Source organism: Eubalaena glacialis, chromosome 11 (assembly GCF_028564815.1).
Source record: "Eubalaena glacialis isolate mEubGla1 chromosome 11, mEubGla1.1.hap2.+ XY, whole genome shotgun sequence".
Classification (NCBI taxonomy): Eukaryota; Metazoa; Chordata; class Mammalia; order Artiodactyla; family Balaenidae; genus Eubalaena; species Eubalaena glacialis.
In genome coordinates, this window is record NC_083726.1 from 7,108,332 (window position 1) to 7,125,625 (window position 17,294).

Sequence of the window (17,294 nt, forward strand, 5' to 3'; positions counted from 1 at the left end):
GCAATAAGGAATCCATGCAGTGTTAAGAGTTGAGTGTCCCGGGGTCACCCATCATCACAGGTTGTTGGTAATTATAGTAAACCTGCAGTCACATGCATTAGGATATAAGGAGCTGACTTCTGTTCTCAGGCCAGTTCCATTTCTCAAAGTCGGGGAGGGAAGTAACTGCCTCATCATTATGTGAGACTCTCAGTTCAATAATCAGTCTAATAATACATGAAACAAACTAAATGAAAGTGTTTTTTTCTCACCCCTCCCCCACCATAACTGGAAGACTTTAAAAAAATTGTTGGATTTTTTATTGACAATAATAATATAGCCCCATATTTAACCCAGTTGAATTTTGGGGGCTTATTTATCTAATAGTGAGGTTTTTACTGTATTGAATTTGTATTTGCCCAGAATGTTTCTTTTCATACTACCGTAGACTTCTGCCTCACTCTTATGGATGTTTCTCTGCTTATTTGCAGCTTCAGAAATGGATAAGATAAGAAATAAAGGAGATGAAATTCAAACCAGTTAACTTCATCTGGGCATCTGAATTTTCACATCCCCTCCATCTCTAAACTTGATTTTATTTGTACTGAGGAGATGCATGTCTAATACTCGTTTTTTTTTTCTTCCATTTCCAGGAGGGCTGTTGGCCTGCTGCCGTGCTGCTGAACAGTATGCAGTCCTTCCGGGAGCAAAGCAGTTACCACGGAAACCAGCAGAGCTACCCACAAGAGGTACACGGCTCATCCCGGATAGAAGAGTTCAGCCCTCGCCAGGCCCAGATGTTCCAGAATTTTGGGGGTGCAGGTGGCGGTAGTGGTGGCAGTGGCGGCAGCAGTGGTGGTGGACGACGAGGAACAGCGGCTGCTGCTGCAGCAGCGGCAATGGCTAGCGAAACCTCCGGCCATCAGGGCTACCAGGGTTTCAGGAAAGAGGCTGGAGACTTTTACTACATGGCAGGCAGCAAAGACCCCGTGGCAGCCGGAACCCCGCAGCCTGCTCAGCGAAGGCCTTCTGGGCCTGTGCAGAGCTATGGACCCCCCCAGGGGAGCAGCTTTGGCAATCAGTATGGCAGTGAGGGTCATGTGGGCCAGTTTCAAGCACAGCACTCTGCCCTTGGTGGCGTGTCTCATTATCAGCAGGATTACACGGGACCTTTCTCTCCAGGGAGCGCTCAGTACCAGCAGCAGCCTTCCAGCCAACAGCAGCAGCAAGTGCAGCAGTTGAGACAGCAGCTTTACCAGTCCCATCAGCCTCTGCCGCAGGCCACTGGCCAGCCAGCGTCTGGCTCATCCCACATGCAGCCGATGCAGCGGCCCTCAACTCTGCCAGCCTCTGCCACTGGTTACCAGTTAAGAGTGGGTCAGTTTGGCCAACACTACCAGTCTTCTGCCGCGACCTCCTCCTCCTCCTTCCCTTCGCCACAACGTTTCAGCCAGTCTGGACAGAGCTATGACGGCAGTTACAGTGTGAATGCTGGATCCCAGTACGAAGGACATAATGTGGGTTCTAATGCACAGGCTTATGGAACACAATCGAATTACAGCTATCAGCCTCAGTCTATGAAGAATTTTGAACAGACGAAGATTGCACAAGGGACCCAGCAGGGGCAGCAGCAGCAGCAGCAGCAGCAGCAGCAGCAGCAGCAGCAGCAGCAGCAGCAGCAGCAGCAGCAGCATCCCCCGCCTCCTCAGCACGTGATGCAGTATACCAACACTGCCACCAAGCTGCCGCTGCAAAGCCAGGTGGGGCAGTACAGCCAGCCCGAGGTTCCTGTGAGGTCCCCCATGCAGTTTCACCAGAACTTCAGCCCCATTTCTAACCCTTCCCCGGCTGCCTCTGTGGTTCAGTCTCCAAGCTGTAGCTCTACCCCGTCTCCTCTTATGCAGAGTGGGGAGAGTCTCCAGTGTGGGCAAGGCAACGTGCCGATGGGTTCCAGAAACAGAATTCTACAGTTAATGCCTCAACTCAGCCCAACCCCATCAATGATGCCCAGTCCTAATTCTCATGCTGCAGGCTTCAAAGGGTTTGGACTAGAAGGGGTGCCAGAAAAGCGGCTGACAGATCCTGGGTTGAGTAGTTTGAGTGCCCTGAGTACGCAAGTGGCCAATCTTCCTAATACTGTTCAACACATGCTACTTTCCGATGCCCTGACACCTCAGAAGAAGACCTCCAAGAGGCCGTCTTCATCTTCTAAGAAAGCAGACAGCTGCACAAACTCCGAAGGCTCCTCACAGGCTGAAGAACAACTGAAGTCCCCTCTGGCAGAGTCGCTGGATGGAGGCTGCTCCAGCAGTTCCGAGGACCCAGGTGAGAGAGTGAGGCAGCTGAGTGGCCAGAGCACCAGTTCTGACACCACCTACAAGGGTGGAGCCTCAGAGAAAGCAGGCTCCTCACCAGCACAAGTCACTCAGAATGAAGCCCCCAGACTCAGTGCCAGTCCTGTAGCCAGAGAAGAGACCGCCTCGCCAGGTGCTAAGGACATGCCATTGTCATCCGAGGGCAACCCAAAAGTCAGTGAGAAGACAGTTGGGGTGATTGTCTCCCGGGAAGCTATGACAAGTCGGGTAGAAAAACCTGGTGGGCAAGAAAAAGGCTCCCAAGAGGATGATCCTGCAGCCACTCAAAGGCCACCCAGCACTGGCGGGGCAAAGGAAACCAGTCATGCGTCACTTCCACAGCCAGAGCCTCCGGGAGGAGGAAATAAAGGAAACAAAAATGGAGATAATAACTCCAACCACAATGGAGAAGGAAACGGCCAGAGCGGGCACTCCACAGGGGGCTCTGGTTTTATAGGCAGAACTGAGCCTAGCAAATCTCCTGGAAGCTTGCGCTATAGTTACAAAGATAGCTTTGGGCCAGCCGTGCCAAGAAATGTCAGTGGCTTTCCTCAATTTCCTACAGGACAAGATAAGGGGGACTTCACTGGCCATGGGGAGCGAAAGGGTAGGAATGAGAAGTTCCCTAGCCTCCTGCAGGAAGTGCTTCAGGGTTACCACCACCACCCTGACAGGAGATATTCTAGGAGTACTCAGGAGCACCAGGGCATGGCTGGTGGCCTAGAAGGAGCCACAAGGCCTAATGTGTTAGTTAGTCAAACCAATGAATTAGCTAGCAGGGGCCTTTTGAACAAAAGCATTGGTTCCCTATTAGAAAATCCCCACTGGGGCCCCTGGGAAAGGAAATCAAGTGGCTCGGCTCCTGAAATGAAACAGATCAATTTGGCTGACTATCCAATTCCCAGAAAGTTCGAAATAGAGCCTCAGTCATCAGCCCATGAGCCCGGGGGTTCCCTCTCTGAAAGAAGATCAGTGATCTGTGATATTTCTCCACTAAGACAGATTGTCAGAGACCCGGGGGCTCACTCACTGGGACACATGGGTGCCGACACCAGACTTGGGAGGAATGAACGTCTCAATCCAAGTTTAAGTCAGTCGGTCATTCTTCCAGGTGGGTTGGTGTCCATGGAAACAAAGCTGAAATCGCAGAGTGGGCAGATAAAAGAGGAAGACTTTGAACAATCCAAGTCCCAAGCTAGTTTCAACAACAAGAAATCTGGAGACCACTGCCACCCTACTAGCATCAAGCATGAGTCTTACCGAGGCAACGCCAGCCCTGGAGCAGCTACCCATGATTCCATCTCAGACTATGGCCCACAGGACGGCAGACCCACGCCAATGCGGCGAGTCCCTGGCCGAGTTGGTGGTCGGGAGGGCATGAGGGGTCGTTCCCCTTCTCAGTATCATGACTTTTCAGAAAAATTGAAGATGTCTCCTGGGAGGAGCAGAGGCCCAGGGGGAGACCCTCATCACATAAACCCACATATGACCTTTTCAGAGAGGGCCAACAGGAGTTCTTTGCACACTCCCTTTTCTCCCAACTCAGAAAGCCTGGCCTCTGCTTATCACACAAACACTCGCGCTCATGCTTATGGGGACCCCAATGCAGGTTTGAATTCTCAGCTCCATTACAAGAGACAGATGTACCAACAGCAACAAGAGGAATATAAGGACTGGAGCAGCAGTTCTGCTCAGGGAGTGATCGCTGCGGCTCAGCACAGGCAGGAAGGACCCCGCAAGAGTCCAAGGCAGCAGCAGTTTCTTGACCGAGTACGGAGCCCCCTGAAGAATGACAAAGATGGCATGATGTATGGCCCACCGATGGGAACTTACCATGACCCCAGCGGTCAGGACGGTGGGCGCTGCCTCATGTCTAGTGACGGTCTTTCTAACAAAGGCATCGAATTGAAGCACAGCTCCCAGAAGTTACAACAAGAATCTTGTTGGGATCTTTCTCGGCAAACTTCTCCAGCCAAAAGCAGCGGTCCTCCAGGAATGTCCAGTCAAAAAAGGTATGGACCACCCCATGAGACCGATGGACATGGGCTAGCTGAGTCTACACAGTCATCCAAACCTAGTAATGTTATGCTAAGGCTTCCAGGTCAAGAGGATCATTCTTCTCAAAACCCCTTAATCATGAGGAGGCGTGTCCGTTCTTTTATCTCTCCCATTCCCAGTAAGAGACAGTCACAAGATGTGAAGAACAGTAACGCTGAAGATAAAGGGCGCCTCCTTCACCCACCAAAAGAAGGTGCTGATAAAGCCTTCAATTCCTATGCCCATCTTTCTCACAGCCAGGAGATCAAGTCCATCCCGAAGAGAGAATCCTCCAAGGACCTTCCAAGTCCAGATGGTAGAAACTGCCCTGCTGTTACCCTCACAAGTCCTGCTAAGACCAAAATACTGCCCCCACGGAAAGGACGGGGGTTGAAATTGGAAGCTATCGTTCAGAAGATCACATCCCCAAACATTAGGAGGAGTGCATCCTCGAACAGTGCAGAGGCTGGGGGAGACACAGTTACTCTCGATGACATCCTGTCTTTGAAGAGCGGCCCTCCCGAAGGCGGGAGTGGTGCTGTTCAGGATGCCGAGATGGAGAAGAGAAAAGGTGAGGTGGTGTCTGACCTAGTCTGCCCAACAAACCAGGAGTTGAGCATAGAAAAGCCTCTTGCACGGTCTTCGGAGGAGTGGCGTGGCAGTGGGGATGACAAAGTGAAGACCGAGACACACCCAGACACGGCCACTGCTGGAAAGGAACCCCCTGGTGCCATGACGTCCGCAACCTCACAGAAGCCTGGGAGTAACCAAGGGAGACCAGATGGTTCCCTGGGCGGGACAGCACCTTTAATCTTTCCTGACTCCAAGAATGTACCTCCAGCGGGCTCCTTGGCTCCTGAGGCAAACCCCAAGGCTGAAGAGAAGGAGAACGATACAGTGACGATTTCCCCCAAACAAGAGGGTTTCCCCCCAAAGGGTTATTTCCCATCAGGAAAGAAGAAGGGGAGACCCATTGGTAGTGTGAATAAGCAAAAGAAACAACAGCAGCCGCCACCTGCACCCCCTCAGCCCCCTCAGATACCAGAAGGTTCTGCAGATGGAGAGCCAAAGCCGAAAAAGCAGAGGCAAAGGAGGGAGAGAAGGAAGCCTGGGGCGCAGCCAAGGAAGCGGAAAACCAAACAAGCAGTTCCCATTGTAGAGCCCCAAGAACCTGAGATCAAGCTGAAGTATGCCACTCAGCCACTGGATAAAACTGATGCCAAGAACAAGTCTTTTTTCCCTTATATCCATGTAGTAAATAAGTGTGAACTTGGAGCCGTTTGTACAATCATCAATGCTGAAGAAGAAGAACAGACCAAATTGGTGAGGGGTCGGAAGGGTCAGAGGTCCCTGACCCCTCCACCCAGCAGCACTGAAAGCAAGGTGCTCCCAGCTTCATCCTTCATGCTGCAGGGACCTGTCGTGACAGAGTCTTCTGTTATGGGGCACCTGGTTTGCTGTCTGTGTGGCAAGTGGGCCAGTTACCGGAACATGGGCGACCTCTTTGGACCCTTTTATCCCCAAGATTATGCAGCCACTCTCCCCAAGAATCCGCCTCCTAAGAGGGCCACGGAAATGCAGAGCAAAGTTAAGGTACGGCACAAAAGCGCTTCCAATGGCTGCAAGACGGACACTGAGGAGGAGGAAGAGCAGCAGCAGCAGAAGGAGCAGCGGAGCCTGGCCGCCCACCCCAGGTTTAAGCGGCGCCACCGCTCGGAAGACTGTGGCGGAGGCCCCCGCTCCCTGTCCAGGGGGCTCCCTTGCAAAAAAGCAACCACCGAGGGCAGCAGCGAAAAGACTGTTTTGGACTCAAAGCCCTCCGTGCCCACCACTTCAGAAGGCGGCCCCGAGTTGGAGTTACAAATCCCTGAACTACCTCTTGACAGCAATGAATTTTGGGTCCATGAGGGTTGTATTCTCTGGGCCAATGGAATCTACCTGGTCTGTGGCAGGCTCTATGGCCTGCAGGAAGCGCTGGAAATAGCCAGAGAGATGGTGAGTATGAGAAATCCCTTACCAGTTGCTCTTTTTGTTACTTCTTTTTGATTCCTTTTCTTCCACCTTCCCTTGTTTCAGCCGTATTTTTTATTCTTTCATATCACATGGTGATTCCTCCAAATTAAAGCCCCTAAGCTCATGTACAACACAGGGAATATAGCCAGTGCTTTATAATAACCATAAATGGAGTGTAACATTTAAAAATTGTGAATCACTATGTTGTACACCTGTAACTTACATAATATGGTACATCAACTATACTTCAATTAAAAAATAATAATAAAGCTCCTAGACCCAAATAACAGAAAATTAAGTAATTTGGACATTTGTTTCACTTTTTACTTTTATCAGCAATATGTGTTCACAGGTTACAGGGTCATGCTACTGTCCTCCAGCTCATTAAAACAAACGTCCCTGTTTCACCCCTTCCCAAACCTGATTCCTCTACCAGTTTCCTCTGTTTCTAAACGATAAGTTTTTACTGCTACTTGTGTTATCTGTGGATCTTTTTTCCCATTTTTCAACATCTGACTCTGTAATACTTACGAAATATATACTATGGATATAACTTCTTTCTTTTAAAACTTTTCACTTCTCTAGAATTATTAATTCATGTTTTTATTTGCTTTTTATTTTCTTGGACCACATCTTTCCAATCCAAGTGGCTCCTTCCAAGGGGGTTTTTGTTCTTCAGGTCTTTTTTTTTTTTTTTTTAATTGGGGTATGGTTGTTTTACAATGTTGTGTTAGTTTCTACTGTACAGCGAAGTGAAGTAGAGTTCCCTGTGCTATACAGCAGGTTCTCATTAGTTATCTACTTTATACATATTAGTGCATATATGTCAGGTCTCTTTCATAACTTTTCCTGGGGCGTTCATCATCACAATCATCATCATTTACTTCTTCCCTCTGTGGAATGCTGTTACCTTACCCATGTCTTTACCTTACTTAGTCTGGGCCCTCATTTAATGGAGCGCATCATCCTTTAGTATTTTCCTGAGGAAAAGGATGCTTGGGAGGTAAATACATTGAGATCTTATGTATCTGGACGTCTTTATCGCATCCTCACGTTTGATGGAGGGTTGGTTGGGTATAGAATCTAGTTGCCTCTCACTATCTTGGAGTCATGCTTCCTGACCTGTCCTCTACCTCCTAGTGTTGCAGTCGACAGGACTGGAACCACTCTGATTTTCTGGCCCTAATATGTGTTGAGTCTTTCTCCTCTGGAAGTTTAAGGATCTTCTCATTTCCCTAGAGTTCTGAAATCTCAAATGATAGGCCTTGAGGTTGGCCTTTTCTTGCCATCTGTAACTCATGGCTGTTAGATCAGGAAGTTTATGTGTTACTTCTTTGATAATTTCCTTCCCTCTGTTTTCTCTATTCTCTCCTTCTGGAATTCCCATTAATTAGGAATTGTACCTCCTGGATTGATCTTCTGGCTTTGTCTTTTCTTTCCTATTCTGTGTTCTTTCTCTTCTTTTTGTTCTGATTTCTCCATGCTTTCTACAACTTTATCATCTAATCAACCTTTTATTTATTTTCATTTCTGATATTTTCAACAACTTTCTCTTCTCTGAATATCCCTCTGTGGGGACAGTTACCTGCTTAAACTGGGCTGAGTAAGGGACCTAACTCATACAGACTTTGAGCTAATGTTCTGGTTTCCAGCCCCACCTTGTACCCCCCACTTTCTGAGACACCTGTGCTTCCCAGGCTCTGTGCCACAAGGTGGCTGGATTTCTAGTGGCTCTTCCCCTGCACTCTCCCCTCTTCTTCCCTTCAGTCTGCTGAAGCACTTGCTCTGTCTGTTTTATTTCCGGTTTCCAGAATTTGGACATCTCCTATGTGTTGTTTGTTTCCCCTCCCATTCTTCATGTCCTCATGAATTTATAAGTTTATCCCTTTATTTTTGTGGAAAGGAAACAGATGTGTAAATGTATGTTCAGTCTGTGATGTTTAATCAGATGAGAGTTTTTTGTATTGATTTGTATTTAAAACTTTCCATGCTTGACAGATGTACAGATGACTTAAAGTCATACTTAATAAGGGTTTTATCAGCCAGGATCAAAGTATTCTTGGACACTTCATACTGTCCTCTCCTCCCCACTACATCTTCCCCACAAAGCACTGTATTTTATCATTGCATTATCCCCAGAATTTATAACAGTGTCTGATGAAAAGGAAGTGCTTGTAAACTATAGTCAAAAAAATGTAATTAATGTGAAATTTACATATATTTTAAATTAGAACATTCTAATTCAGCCACACAAGGAGTTTGCCTTTCCCTCCAAGACATTGTCCCCACCCCACCCCCAACTTCCCCACAGGATCTTTTTTCTCTCTCCTTCCCCCTCTCCACCATCATTGTCACTCCTAAAGCCCCAAGTTTGAAATAGATTTGCTTCTTAGACACAGTGGCTTTTTTTTTTTTTTTTACCACACTGCTTGGCTTGCGGGATCTCAGTTCCCCGCCCAGGGATTGAACCCAGGCCACGGCATTGAAAGCCCAGAATCCTAACCACTAGGCCACCAGGGAAGTCCCCCGCAGTGGCATCTTAAAATGCAGAAGTCCTAAAGGGACATAACATTTAAGACTCTAAAGTAGACACAAAATTCTTTAGTCAGTTCTGAGAGCTCAGTAATCCATTAATCATCATCTTGCCTCAGTTGATGGCCTGCTTGCCAACTTTACTCTGAAGGTTACAATATTTGGTGGGTTGGTTTGTTTTATTTGTTACTTTTTGGTGTGTGTCCCTATCTGCCCATGTTTTCTTTATTTCAACATAGAACATTATTAACATCTCTCAGAGTAATTTTTATGTGTAAACTTTTGAACATTCTCTAGTAATAACTGGTAACCAGTAATCAGCAGGCTAAATCCTTCTCAGCAAACCACTAGATCCCATGTCTCAATTCAAGTCTAGCTTATAGAAAGTAGAGAGCACCCTAAAATGATGCGACCACCCTAAATCACAGCCCACTCCATCCTCAAAAGGGCCAAACAGCAGGCCTGCCTTTTAAAACTCCTAGTCAGGAATCATGTCTTCAGAAAGTGACAATTTAGTCTTCTACTTGTCAGCTTTGATCCCAAAATAAAATCTGGAATGTTATAATTGGAACAAATACACTGAATATGATAAATCAGTCTCTTTAACCCATCCCTCATAGCTTTCATTGACTAAATGGTTAAAATAACATGAAGCACATTAGGTAGAGAACATTGAAAGTAGTTTTTGATTTTTAAAATATTATTTGCAGCCTCAACTGTTTAAGTTGGAAAGTTTCATTTAAGGTAAAAGGCATAAAAACAGGTATTTTTGTCCCTACACTTCTTCTATATAGTAGAGGCTCTAAACTTAGATCTTGGGGTTCTGTGATGGCACCATCAGGGCTACAGATTCCACTCTCCTTTTTTTTTTTAACATCTTTATTGGAGTATAATTGCTTTACAATGGTGTGTTAGTTTCTGCTTTATAACAAAGTGAATCAGTTATACATATACATATGTTCCCATATCTCTTCCCTCTTGCATCTTCCACTCTCCTTTAATAACAGGTTTCAGAACAGTTGACCAACCCTTTTTTTAAAAATTGAGATGTAATTGACATATAACATTATATTAGTTTCATGACCAATCTTAAATCTCATACTGCAGCTTTAAGCTTATTTTCTTATATTGTACTCATTTACTATACCAGTGCCCTTTAAGAATATTACCTTTCTCTTCCCTTGATCCCATTCTATTTTTTTTACATCCCTCTTTTAGAATAGAATGCTAGCTTTGTATATTGAATTTTTCAGTACACTGCACATCTGTTTTATTCTCACAAGCCACTCAATGAGATAGGAAGAGAGAAGATACCATTCCATTACCCTCAGAATAAAGGATGGCTTGGCTTTAGTGACACATGCTCAGGTAGTATAGCCCAGTGATGTGTTGATTTTTAAAATGGTTTAAAAAGTTATGCTTCTTGGCTCTTGGAGCTGATGTTCTGCTATGACTACAAGATCCTTTTCAGTTTATTTGCCTAGCTTTTATTCTCCTTTTCTTAATGTACTCGAGAACAAATTACACTAACTTGCCTTCTTTTATTTAATTTGATGGATGCTGTTTAAATTTGTCAAGGTCACTTTGAGTCTAGTTTTATCTTGGGTTTTAGCAGATGCCTTCGATTTTGGTCTGCTTAATAAGCGTGCTCTCAATCCTGTCGTGTTGAGATAAGGCCACATATATTTGATTAAAGATCCATTTTGGCCTATGTATTTATCAGGTGTTTTGACAAGCACGATATTATAACAAAATAATACAAAGTCTTTGACAAACAATAGCTCCTCTCCCTGTAAGCTTCACACTAATCTAAAAATAGCTGAAAAGTAGAACATTCCTGCACAAACGGCCTTCACTGTCTTTACTTTTCTGAGTGTCCTCTTTGGTTTTGTCTAACTATGACCTCTGATTATTTACCTTGATGTAATTATACATGTGAATCCTCTGACATGGATGGTATGACAGAAGTAATTGCCTCTAAACAGACATACAAATAATTTGTTACATAAAAACCTGTTCAATATGTTTAGGAATGGGAAGGCTTTCAGGGATCTGGTGGCCATGGATCTCTGGTGTGTCCCTTGAGACTGCACATCTCAGCTTTGCCGGCCTGTGCTTGTTCCCTTCCCCTCCTCCACTACCTAGGCTGGTGGCACCCCTTCCAAATAGATTGTTTTCAATCTTGAAAAGTATATTAAAGATTATATTTAAAGGTTATTTAAAGTATTTAAAGTTTATTTTTATTGCAAGTTTAAATAATGGGCAATAATAATTTGCCTTCACAGATCTAACAGGCTAACATCCTCCTTAATTTACTTTAAATTGTGACAAAAAACATAATTTGACAAGTGTAAAAGTACTAATACGTTGATTATGTTGTGAAGTGTGACTACGTGTTAAAATGTCAAAAACAGGTTAGTTAGTTTCTCCGGTTATTTGTAAAATAAAGGCATTGTCCCATATTCTCACTGAATTCCCATCTATGTGCTCCTTAAGTTAGCAGCCTGGCAAGCATGCTGCCACCAGCCCAGGTCCTGCAGAAGCCTTCCGTAGACTCCTGGTCTCTGCTCTTAGCTCCAGTATCCCTCTTCCCCCCATTGACTCTTTCCTTTCCCTCATCCCCGTACCCCCAGCTCATCACCCCTGCAGGCTCCTCTACTCTACCCCTCCCTCTCTCACATTCCCACACTCTCTCTCCTCATTCTCCTCTTCCATCTTCCTCACACTCCCTCCCTCCCCAGCCCCCGTCACTTGGTCTTTGTCATCACAGCTCTCATTTCTGTCACAGCCTGTCCACATTACACATTAAGGCACCGAGGCCCATTCATCTCTCTATTCCCATGACTTTTATCATACAGCAGAAAGTTGTGTAATTATCTTATTTCCTATTTTTCTTAACGTTTACCTGTGTGATAGATATCTCTTTTTATAACACTACATGATGGCCTTGAGACTGAACCTCCAGAGAAAGGGTTAATTTTCTTTCAGAATTTGGTTTTTCTGAATTCTAGGGAATCTCCTGTGAAATTTGAAGTTTAGAATTTTATTGTTTATGTTACCTTACAAATTGAAAGACTTAGTGTTCCTACAATCTATTTCTTTATTTCTTTTAGGGATGAGAGAAGCATTACACCTGATTTTTAAATAAAATTTATAAGGGGCAGACTCTTCTTTGAAAATGCTGAAGGACCATAAATAAGAATATTGACAAGTCACTGTATATTAGGCCAAATAATTCATCCCTGAGATTTTAAGCTAGTTATTGCTGATATGTTCAAAGAGCTCACATGATCAAATAGTATGTAAAAGTAAGTATTCATTTCAATTCAACAAATATCTGAGTCCTTGTTAGAAAACCAATAGAAGTCTGAAGTTAGAATGCTGTGAGGGACCTTTGTCACTTCACAGGTGAGTGAGCCTCAGCCCCGGGCCCCAGGGCTGGTACGTGAAGAGAAGCCCTGTGTGAGGGCTCCTGGACCTTGTCAGGAAGGTTCGCTCGCTTCCTGCAGAAAGCAGTGCCTTGCCCCGCACAGCTCCTGCACGAGGGAGGCACAGCTTCCTTTACCCAGCTTTGTTAGAAAAATGGAGCTTCCGCCCCCTCATCCCAAGCCAAGGCCAGTTTTGCAGACACCTGAAGGCCACAGCTGCAGACCAGTTTCTTCCCATCTTCCCATGTATTGGAAAGAAGTCTAATAAGGGAAAGTCCAGTCAGCTTAATGGTTGCCCTCAAAGATCATCCTCACCTTTCTGCCTTTGCCGTTCTGTTCAGCAGCTGTGTGTGTGTTGGCTGGGTAGGGGGCTAGGTCAAAGACCTGGAATCACGTTGCTTCCTGTGAATTTCCTAGCTGGTCACTTGCTCAAGTCACTAACCTCTGTACTTCACCTTCCTCATCTGTAAAATATGGAAGCTGATGGCACCTGCTGTAAAGAAGGTTGTCCTGAGCATTAAATGAGTTACTCTTTGGAAAGTACATAGAGAAATGCTTGGCATGTACTGTGGGCTGGTGTCTGCCCTAGAATGGCATCCTCACGTGTTGTTTTGGCGAAGATGTGTTCCTGTTATAAGCTAGCTCAATAAGCTGTGGTTTATATCATTCCATCCTAGCACAGTTAGTGATTCGTCCGAGGAGTGTCCAGAACGTATCCTCCTGGATAGCAAAGTTGCCCTGCATATGAAACAAACAGTTTCTCCTCATTTTTTACTCTGGTGGGAAACTCAAGTTTGTGGGGAGCGGGGAGCATGGTGTTTAAGGTGTAATACTAATTACTGTCTCATGAAATAGCATTAGCCCACATGAACACTCTCAGGAATTAGAGTCCTCAAGGAGAGGAGGCAAAAGGAAGAGAATAAAATCTGTCTTCACATTAAGTAAAGACATTAATATTCTTGTGAGTTGGTAAATTTTTGATAATGATTATCTAAGGCCACAGTAAAGAGTCTACCTAGTAATAAAATTTTTTAAATAAACATTTTTGACAGGTCAGCACTATAAAGGAGATCCAAAATAATTAAGAATTCATGGAATGATTCGGGACAACCACATTCCACCTCCCACCAAAAATAGTTAATATGTGTAGTATATATGGACCACAGAGGGCTCTATTGTAGTCTTGGGATTGAGCCTTTAATTTATGGGCAGTGCGAAACCACCAGCAATTGGTGGGTTCCAAACTATTCCTGGAGGCTTTTGAGTTGTGGTTTTTAGATGAAATAAGTACTGTGGGCTGATGTTAGTCCTAGAAGGTGTCCTCACATGTCATTTTAGTAAAAATGTGTTCCTGTCATTAAGCTTATTGGGTAGAAGTCAAACCAAAGCGAAAATTCAGCCCTATGTGACCCTGTCCCACTAATCCAGGTACGGTGGAGTGATTTTGGCTATGTGTGCTTATGACTGACGCTTGATTTGAATATATTGGCAGCATACTGCTGTCAAGTAATGTGCCTTGTGAGAACAGAACTAAAGAGCTGCTACATGAGCAGACGCATGAGACCAAGGCCAACAAAATAACAAACTTCAAGTCTGAAGTGGTGCAGGTCCCTTCTGATGGGAGTGAGACCCAGCTGCAGTGACATCAACTTTTGTTTTTTAATTTTATTGGAGTATAGTTGATTTACAATGTTGTGTTATTTTCAGGTGTACACCAAAGTGAATCAGTTACACATATACATATATCCACTCTTTTTTAGATTCTTTTCCCATATAGGCCATTACAGAGTATTGAGTAGAGTTCCCTGTGCTATACAGTAGGTCCTTAGTAGTTATCTATTTTATATATAGTAGTGTGTATATGTCAATCCCAATCTCCAATTTATCCCCCACCCCTTACCCCCTGGTAACTGTAAGTTTGTTTTCTACATGTGTAACTCTATTTCTGTTCTGTAGATAAGTTCACTCGTACCGTTTTTTTAGACTCCACATATAAGCGTATCATATAATATTTGCCTTTGTCTGACTTACTTCATTCAGTGTGACAATCTCTAGGTGCATCCATGTTGCTGCGAATGGCATTATTTCGTTCTTTTTTATATGGCTGAGTAATATTCCATTGTATATATGTACCACATCTTCTTTATCCATCTGTTGATGGACATTTGGGTTGCTTCCATGTCCTGGCTATTGTAAATAGTGCTGCAGTGAACATTGGGGTGCACGTACCTTTTCGAATAATGGTTTTCTCCGAATATATGCCCAGGGGTGGGATTGCTGGATCATATGGTAGTTCTATTTTTAGTTTTTTAAGGAACCTCCATACTTTTCTCCATAGTGGCTGTACCAGTTTACATTCCCACCAACAGTGTAGGAAGTTTCCCTTTTCTCCTGTGACATCACCTTTGAAGGCATTTTATTTCTCACCTGTTTCACTAAGCAGCTAGTAGAAGAGTTTCTAGTAAAACGTATGTTCATTTAACAACTCTCAGGCATACTCATTGTGACTGGCTCCGTGGAGATGCCAGGTGGTTCCAGACTTTGAAAATAGTGTCTTTGAAATTTAAATCTTGGTTCAGACAGATATCAGATGTAGGTCCTTTGTTTGCTTGAGAGTTACTTTTGTTTTTCATTCAAAAACTACTTAAAACTGGTTAAGATAAGCAATAGGATAATTGCCAGATGGTTCTCTTTGCTTGTTTCTAGGTAGAGTTCTCTCTGGAAAGAATCAAAATATATTAATGCTTTGAAAAGGCAGCCCCTCAAAATATATTTGTATGCTGACACAAGACCTTGCACCTCCCAACAGGCCTGGGCATTTTAATCCACTGTTGTTCATGAAAAGCACATGGATTTTAAAAAACCAGCTCACCTGTCACCTGGTTCCCCAAGCAGCAGGTCCCCAGCACTCCCATTTTACCTGTTGCGCTACTTAGCACCGTGTACTGTGGCTGTCTTCCTCACCAGATTGGTTCCCCAGGGGCTAGGTCAGCCCTGGGGCGCGCTGTAGAGAATGACACAGGGCTGATCAGCACAGGGTGAACCTGTGACTTAAGAAAGACATGTAATGAGCAACGTAATATCTGGTGGAGGAAGGTGGGCCTTTGGATGTCATTTAAAGTATTTTTCGAAGCATGTAATAATTGAAGAGAAATGTTAAAGTGTGTTTTGGTAATGAGACTGAGTGACAGTTTTTTCTATATGCCACTTTATAGTTTCAGCAAAAAAATTAATGGTTGAGAGAGAGTCAACCATGGTAGTGTTAATTGCTCATCCCGGTAGTTCTTTGTGAGGCACAGTATACAAGGCACTCACCAAAGGTTTTGTTGTTTGTGTGTTTTGTTGTGTGCCCTTTGAGACAAAAATGTGAGATCCAGAGGTCAGTCACCCAGAGTCCTAACACTGGTTTATTGTCCTAGACTGACCACCTAGAGGAGAGATTTGACTCAGAAGGGAGAGGAACAGTCCCTGTATGAGAATATGACCTAATGACACTCAGAACTCATGTTCCAGATCTGTCTATGAAGCTGCCCACTGGCCTCACTCAAAACCAGCATATGTGTGTCCCCTGCCTAGTTCTGTGCTCTCCTCTGCCCCAGCCAAAACCCTTGGAGCCATCATAGACTCCTTCCCCTGTTTCCTGTTCAGACAGTCATTGTTCTTGTTTCCTAGAGAACTCAAGTCTCTCATATCTTCATTGAAACACCCCAGCGCCCCCAACCATCATCTTTTCAATTAGGTACCATCTTAATCAGTCTCTCTGCTCTTTAGTTTGACCCCCTTCCATTTTCCACTCTAAAGAGATCCTTCTAAAACTCAAGTGTGGCCATGCCGTTGCTTACAACCTTGGTTTACTTACACCCTTTACTAGTTGGCATCTGATAGGTGCCAGGAACAGATTGGTGCACATAATTAAAAGAAGACAATGTGGTAGAAAGTAACCAGGTAGCTGCTTTAGATTGGGAGCCCAGGGGAAGTTCCTGGAGGTGCTGAGGTGGCAGTGGTATAACGAGCCAGCCTTTGAGATCAGAGAGGTACAGAGGGTACAGGGGCTGCAGGGAGGAGTGGAGCTTGGTGGATTTGAGGATCAGGAAGAAAGCCAGTGTGGTGAGGCAGTAGCAGAAAAGAGGAGAGGGTAATGAGGTTGGAGAGGTCGGCAGGAGCTAATCCCCATGGCCTGTGTGGGCAGGAGTGGAAACAGCAACTGGGGGAATGCGGTGCCATTTCTTTAAACAGGAAAGCCTGGAGGAGGAACAGGTTTTGGTGGGGAGATCAGGAGGTGTATCATGTCCCTGCTAAGTCTAAGATGCCTCCCTTTTAGACATCCAAGTGACCATTTACGAATTAATGAATTTCTGATGGATAGTTCCTTGCAGCTAAGAGCAGCTCTAGATTAGCTTAGATCAGCACGTGTGTAAGGACTGTGAGGGTGTGGGGTCTGTGTAAACACCGAAAAGCTGCACCTAACTTGGGCGAGGGGAAAGGTAAGTCAGGAAGGCTCCGGAGGCCCGACTTGCCCAGAGTTACTGTGTGCTCGGACCAGCCCAAAGCTCAGAGTGAGTGGTGGGAAAAATAGGCCCACGTCACGATCCACACCTTCCCGCTTTCCCAAACCCTTCCATCAAGCCCTCTGAAACTCACAGTCCGCCAGGAGCACACTCTTAATTCTCTTCTCTGAACAGCCCCTCCCTGGCTTTCTCAGTGTCACTACCTCTGTCCCCTTATCCCTCACAGGTGGACACAAACAGTCATTAATATTTGTACCTTCACTCTGGTCCAGGTACTCTCCAAGAGTGACATGTCAGCCCAGGGGTATAGGCAAAGCACCCGCAGTAGAAACTGAGGAACAACATGCAGAGCTACCATGCGGTTGTGGGTGGCATCCTTGTAAATTGCTGCTGCTGCCTCCTGGCAGGCGAGGCTTTGCAGTGCTGCAGACCTTTTCCTCATG

General features: G+C 45.0%; 1 protein-coding gene across 3 annotated transcripts in view; it reads left to right on the forward strand.

The window, feature by feature from the left end:
• The window catches only part of TCF20 (transcription factor 20), a 103,033-nt gene that overhangs the window by 49,234 nt on the left and 36,505 nt on the right, over positions 1–17,294 (forward strand). For all 3 annotated transcript variants that reach the window (XM_061205027.1, XM_061205028.1, XM_061205030.1), the window contains one exon: positions 633–6,365. In XM_061205027.1, coding sequence (XP_061061010.1) covers positions 633–6,365 — 5,733 coding nt within the window. Of the gene's footprint in view, positions 1–632; positions 6,366–17,294 lie in introns of those variants that run through there.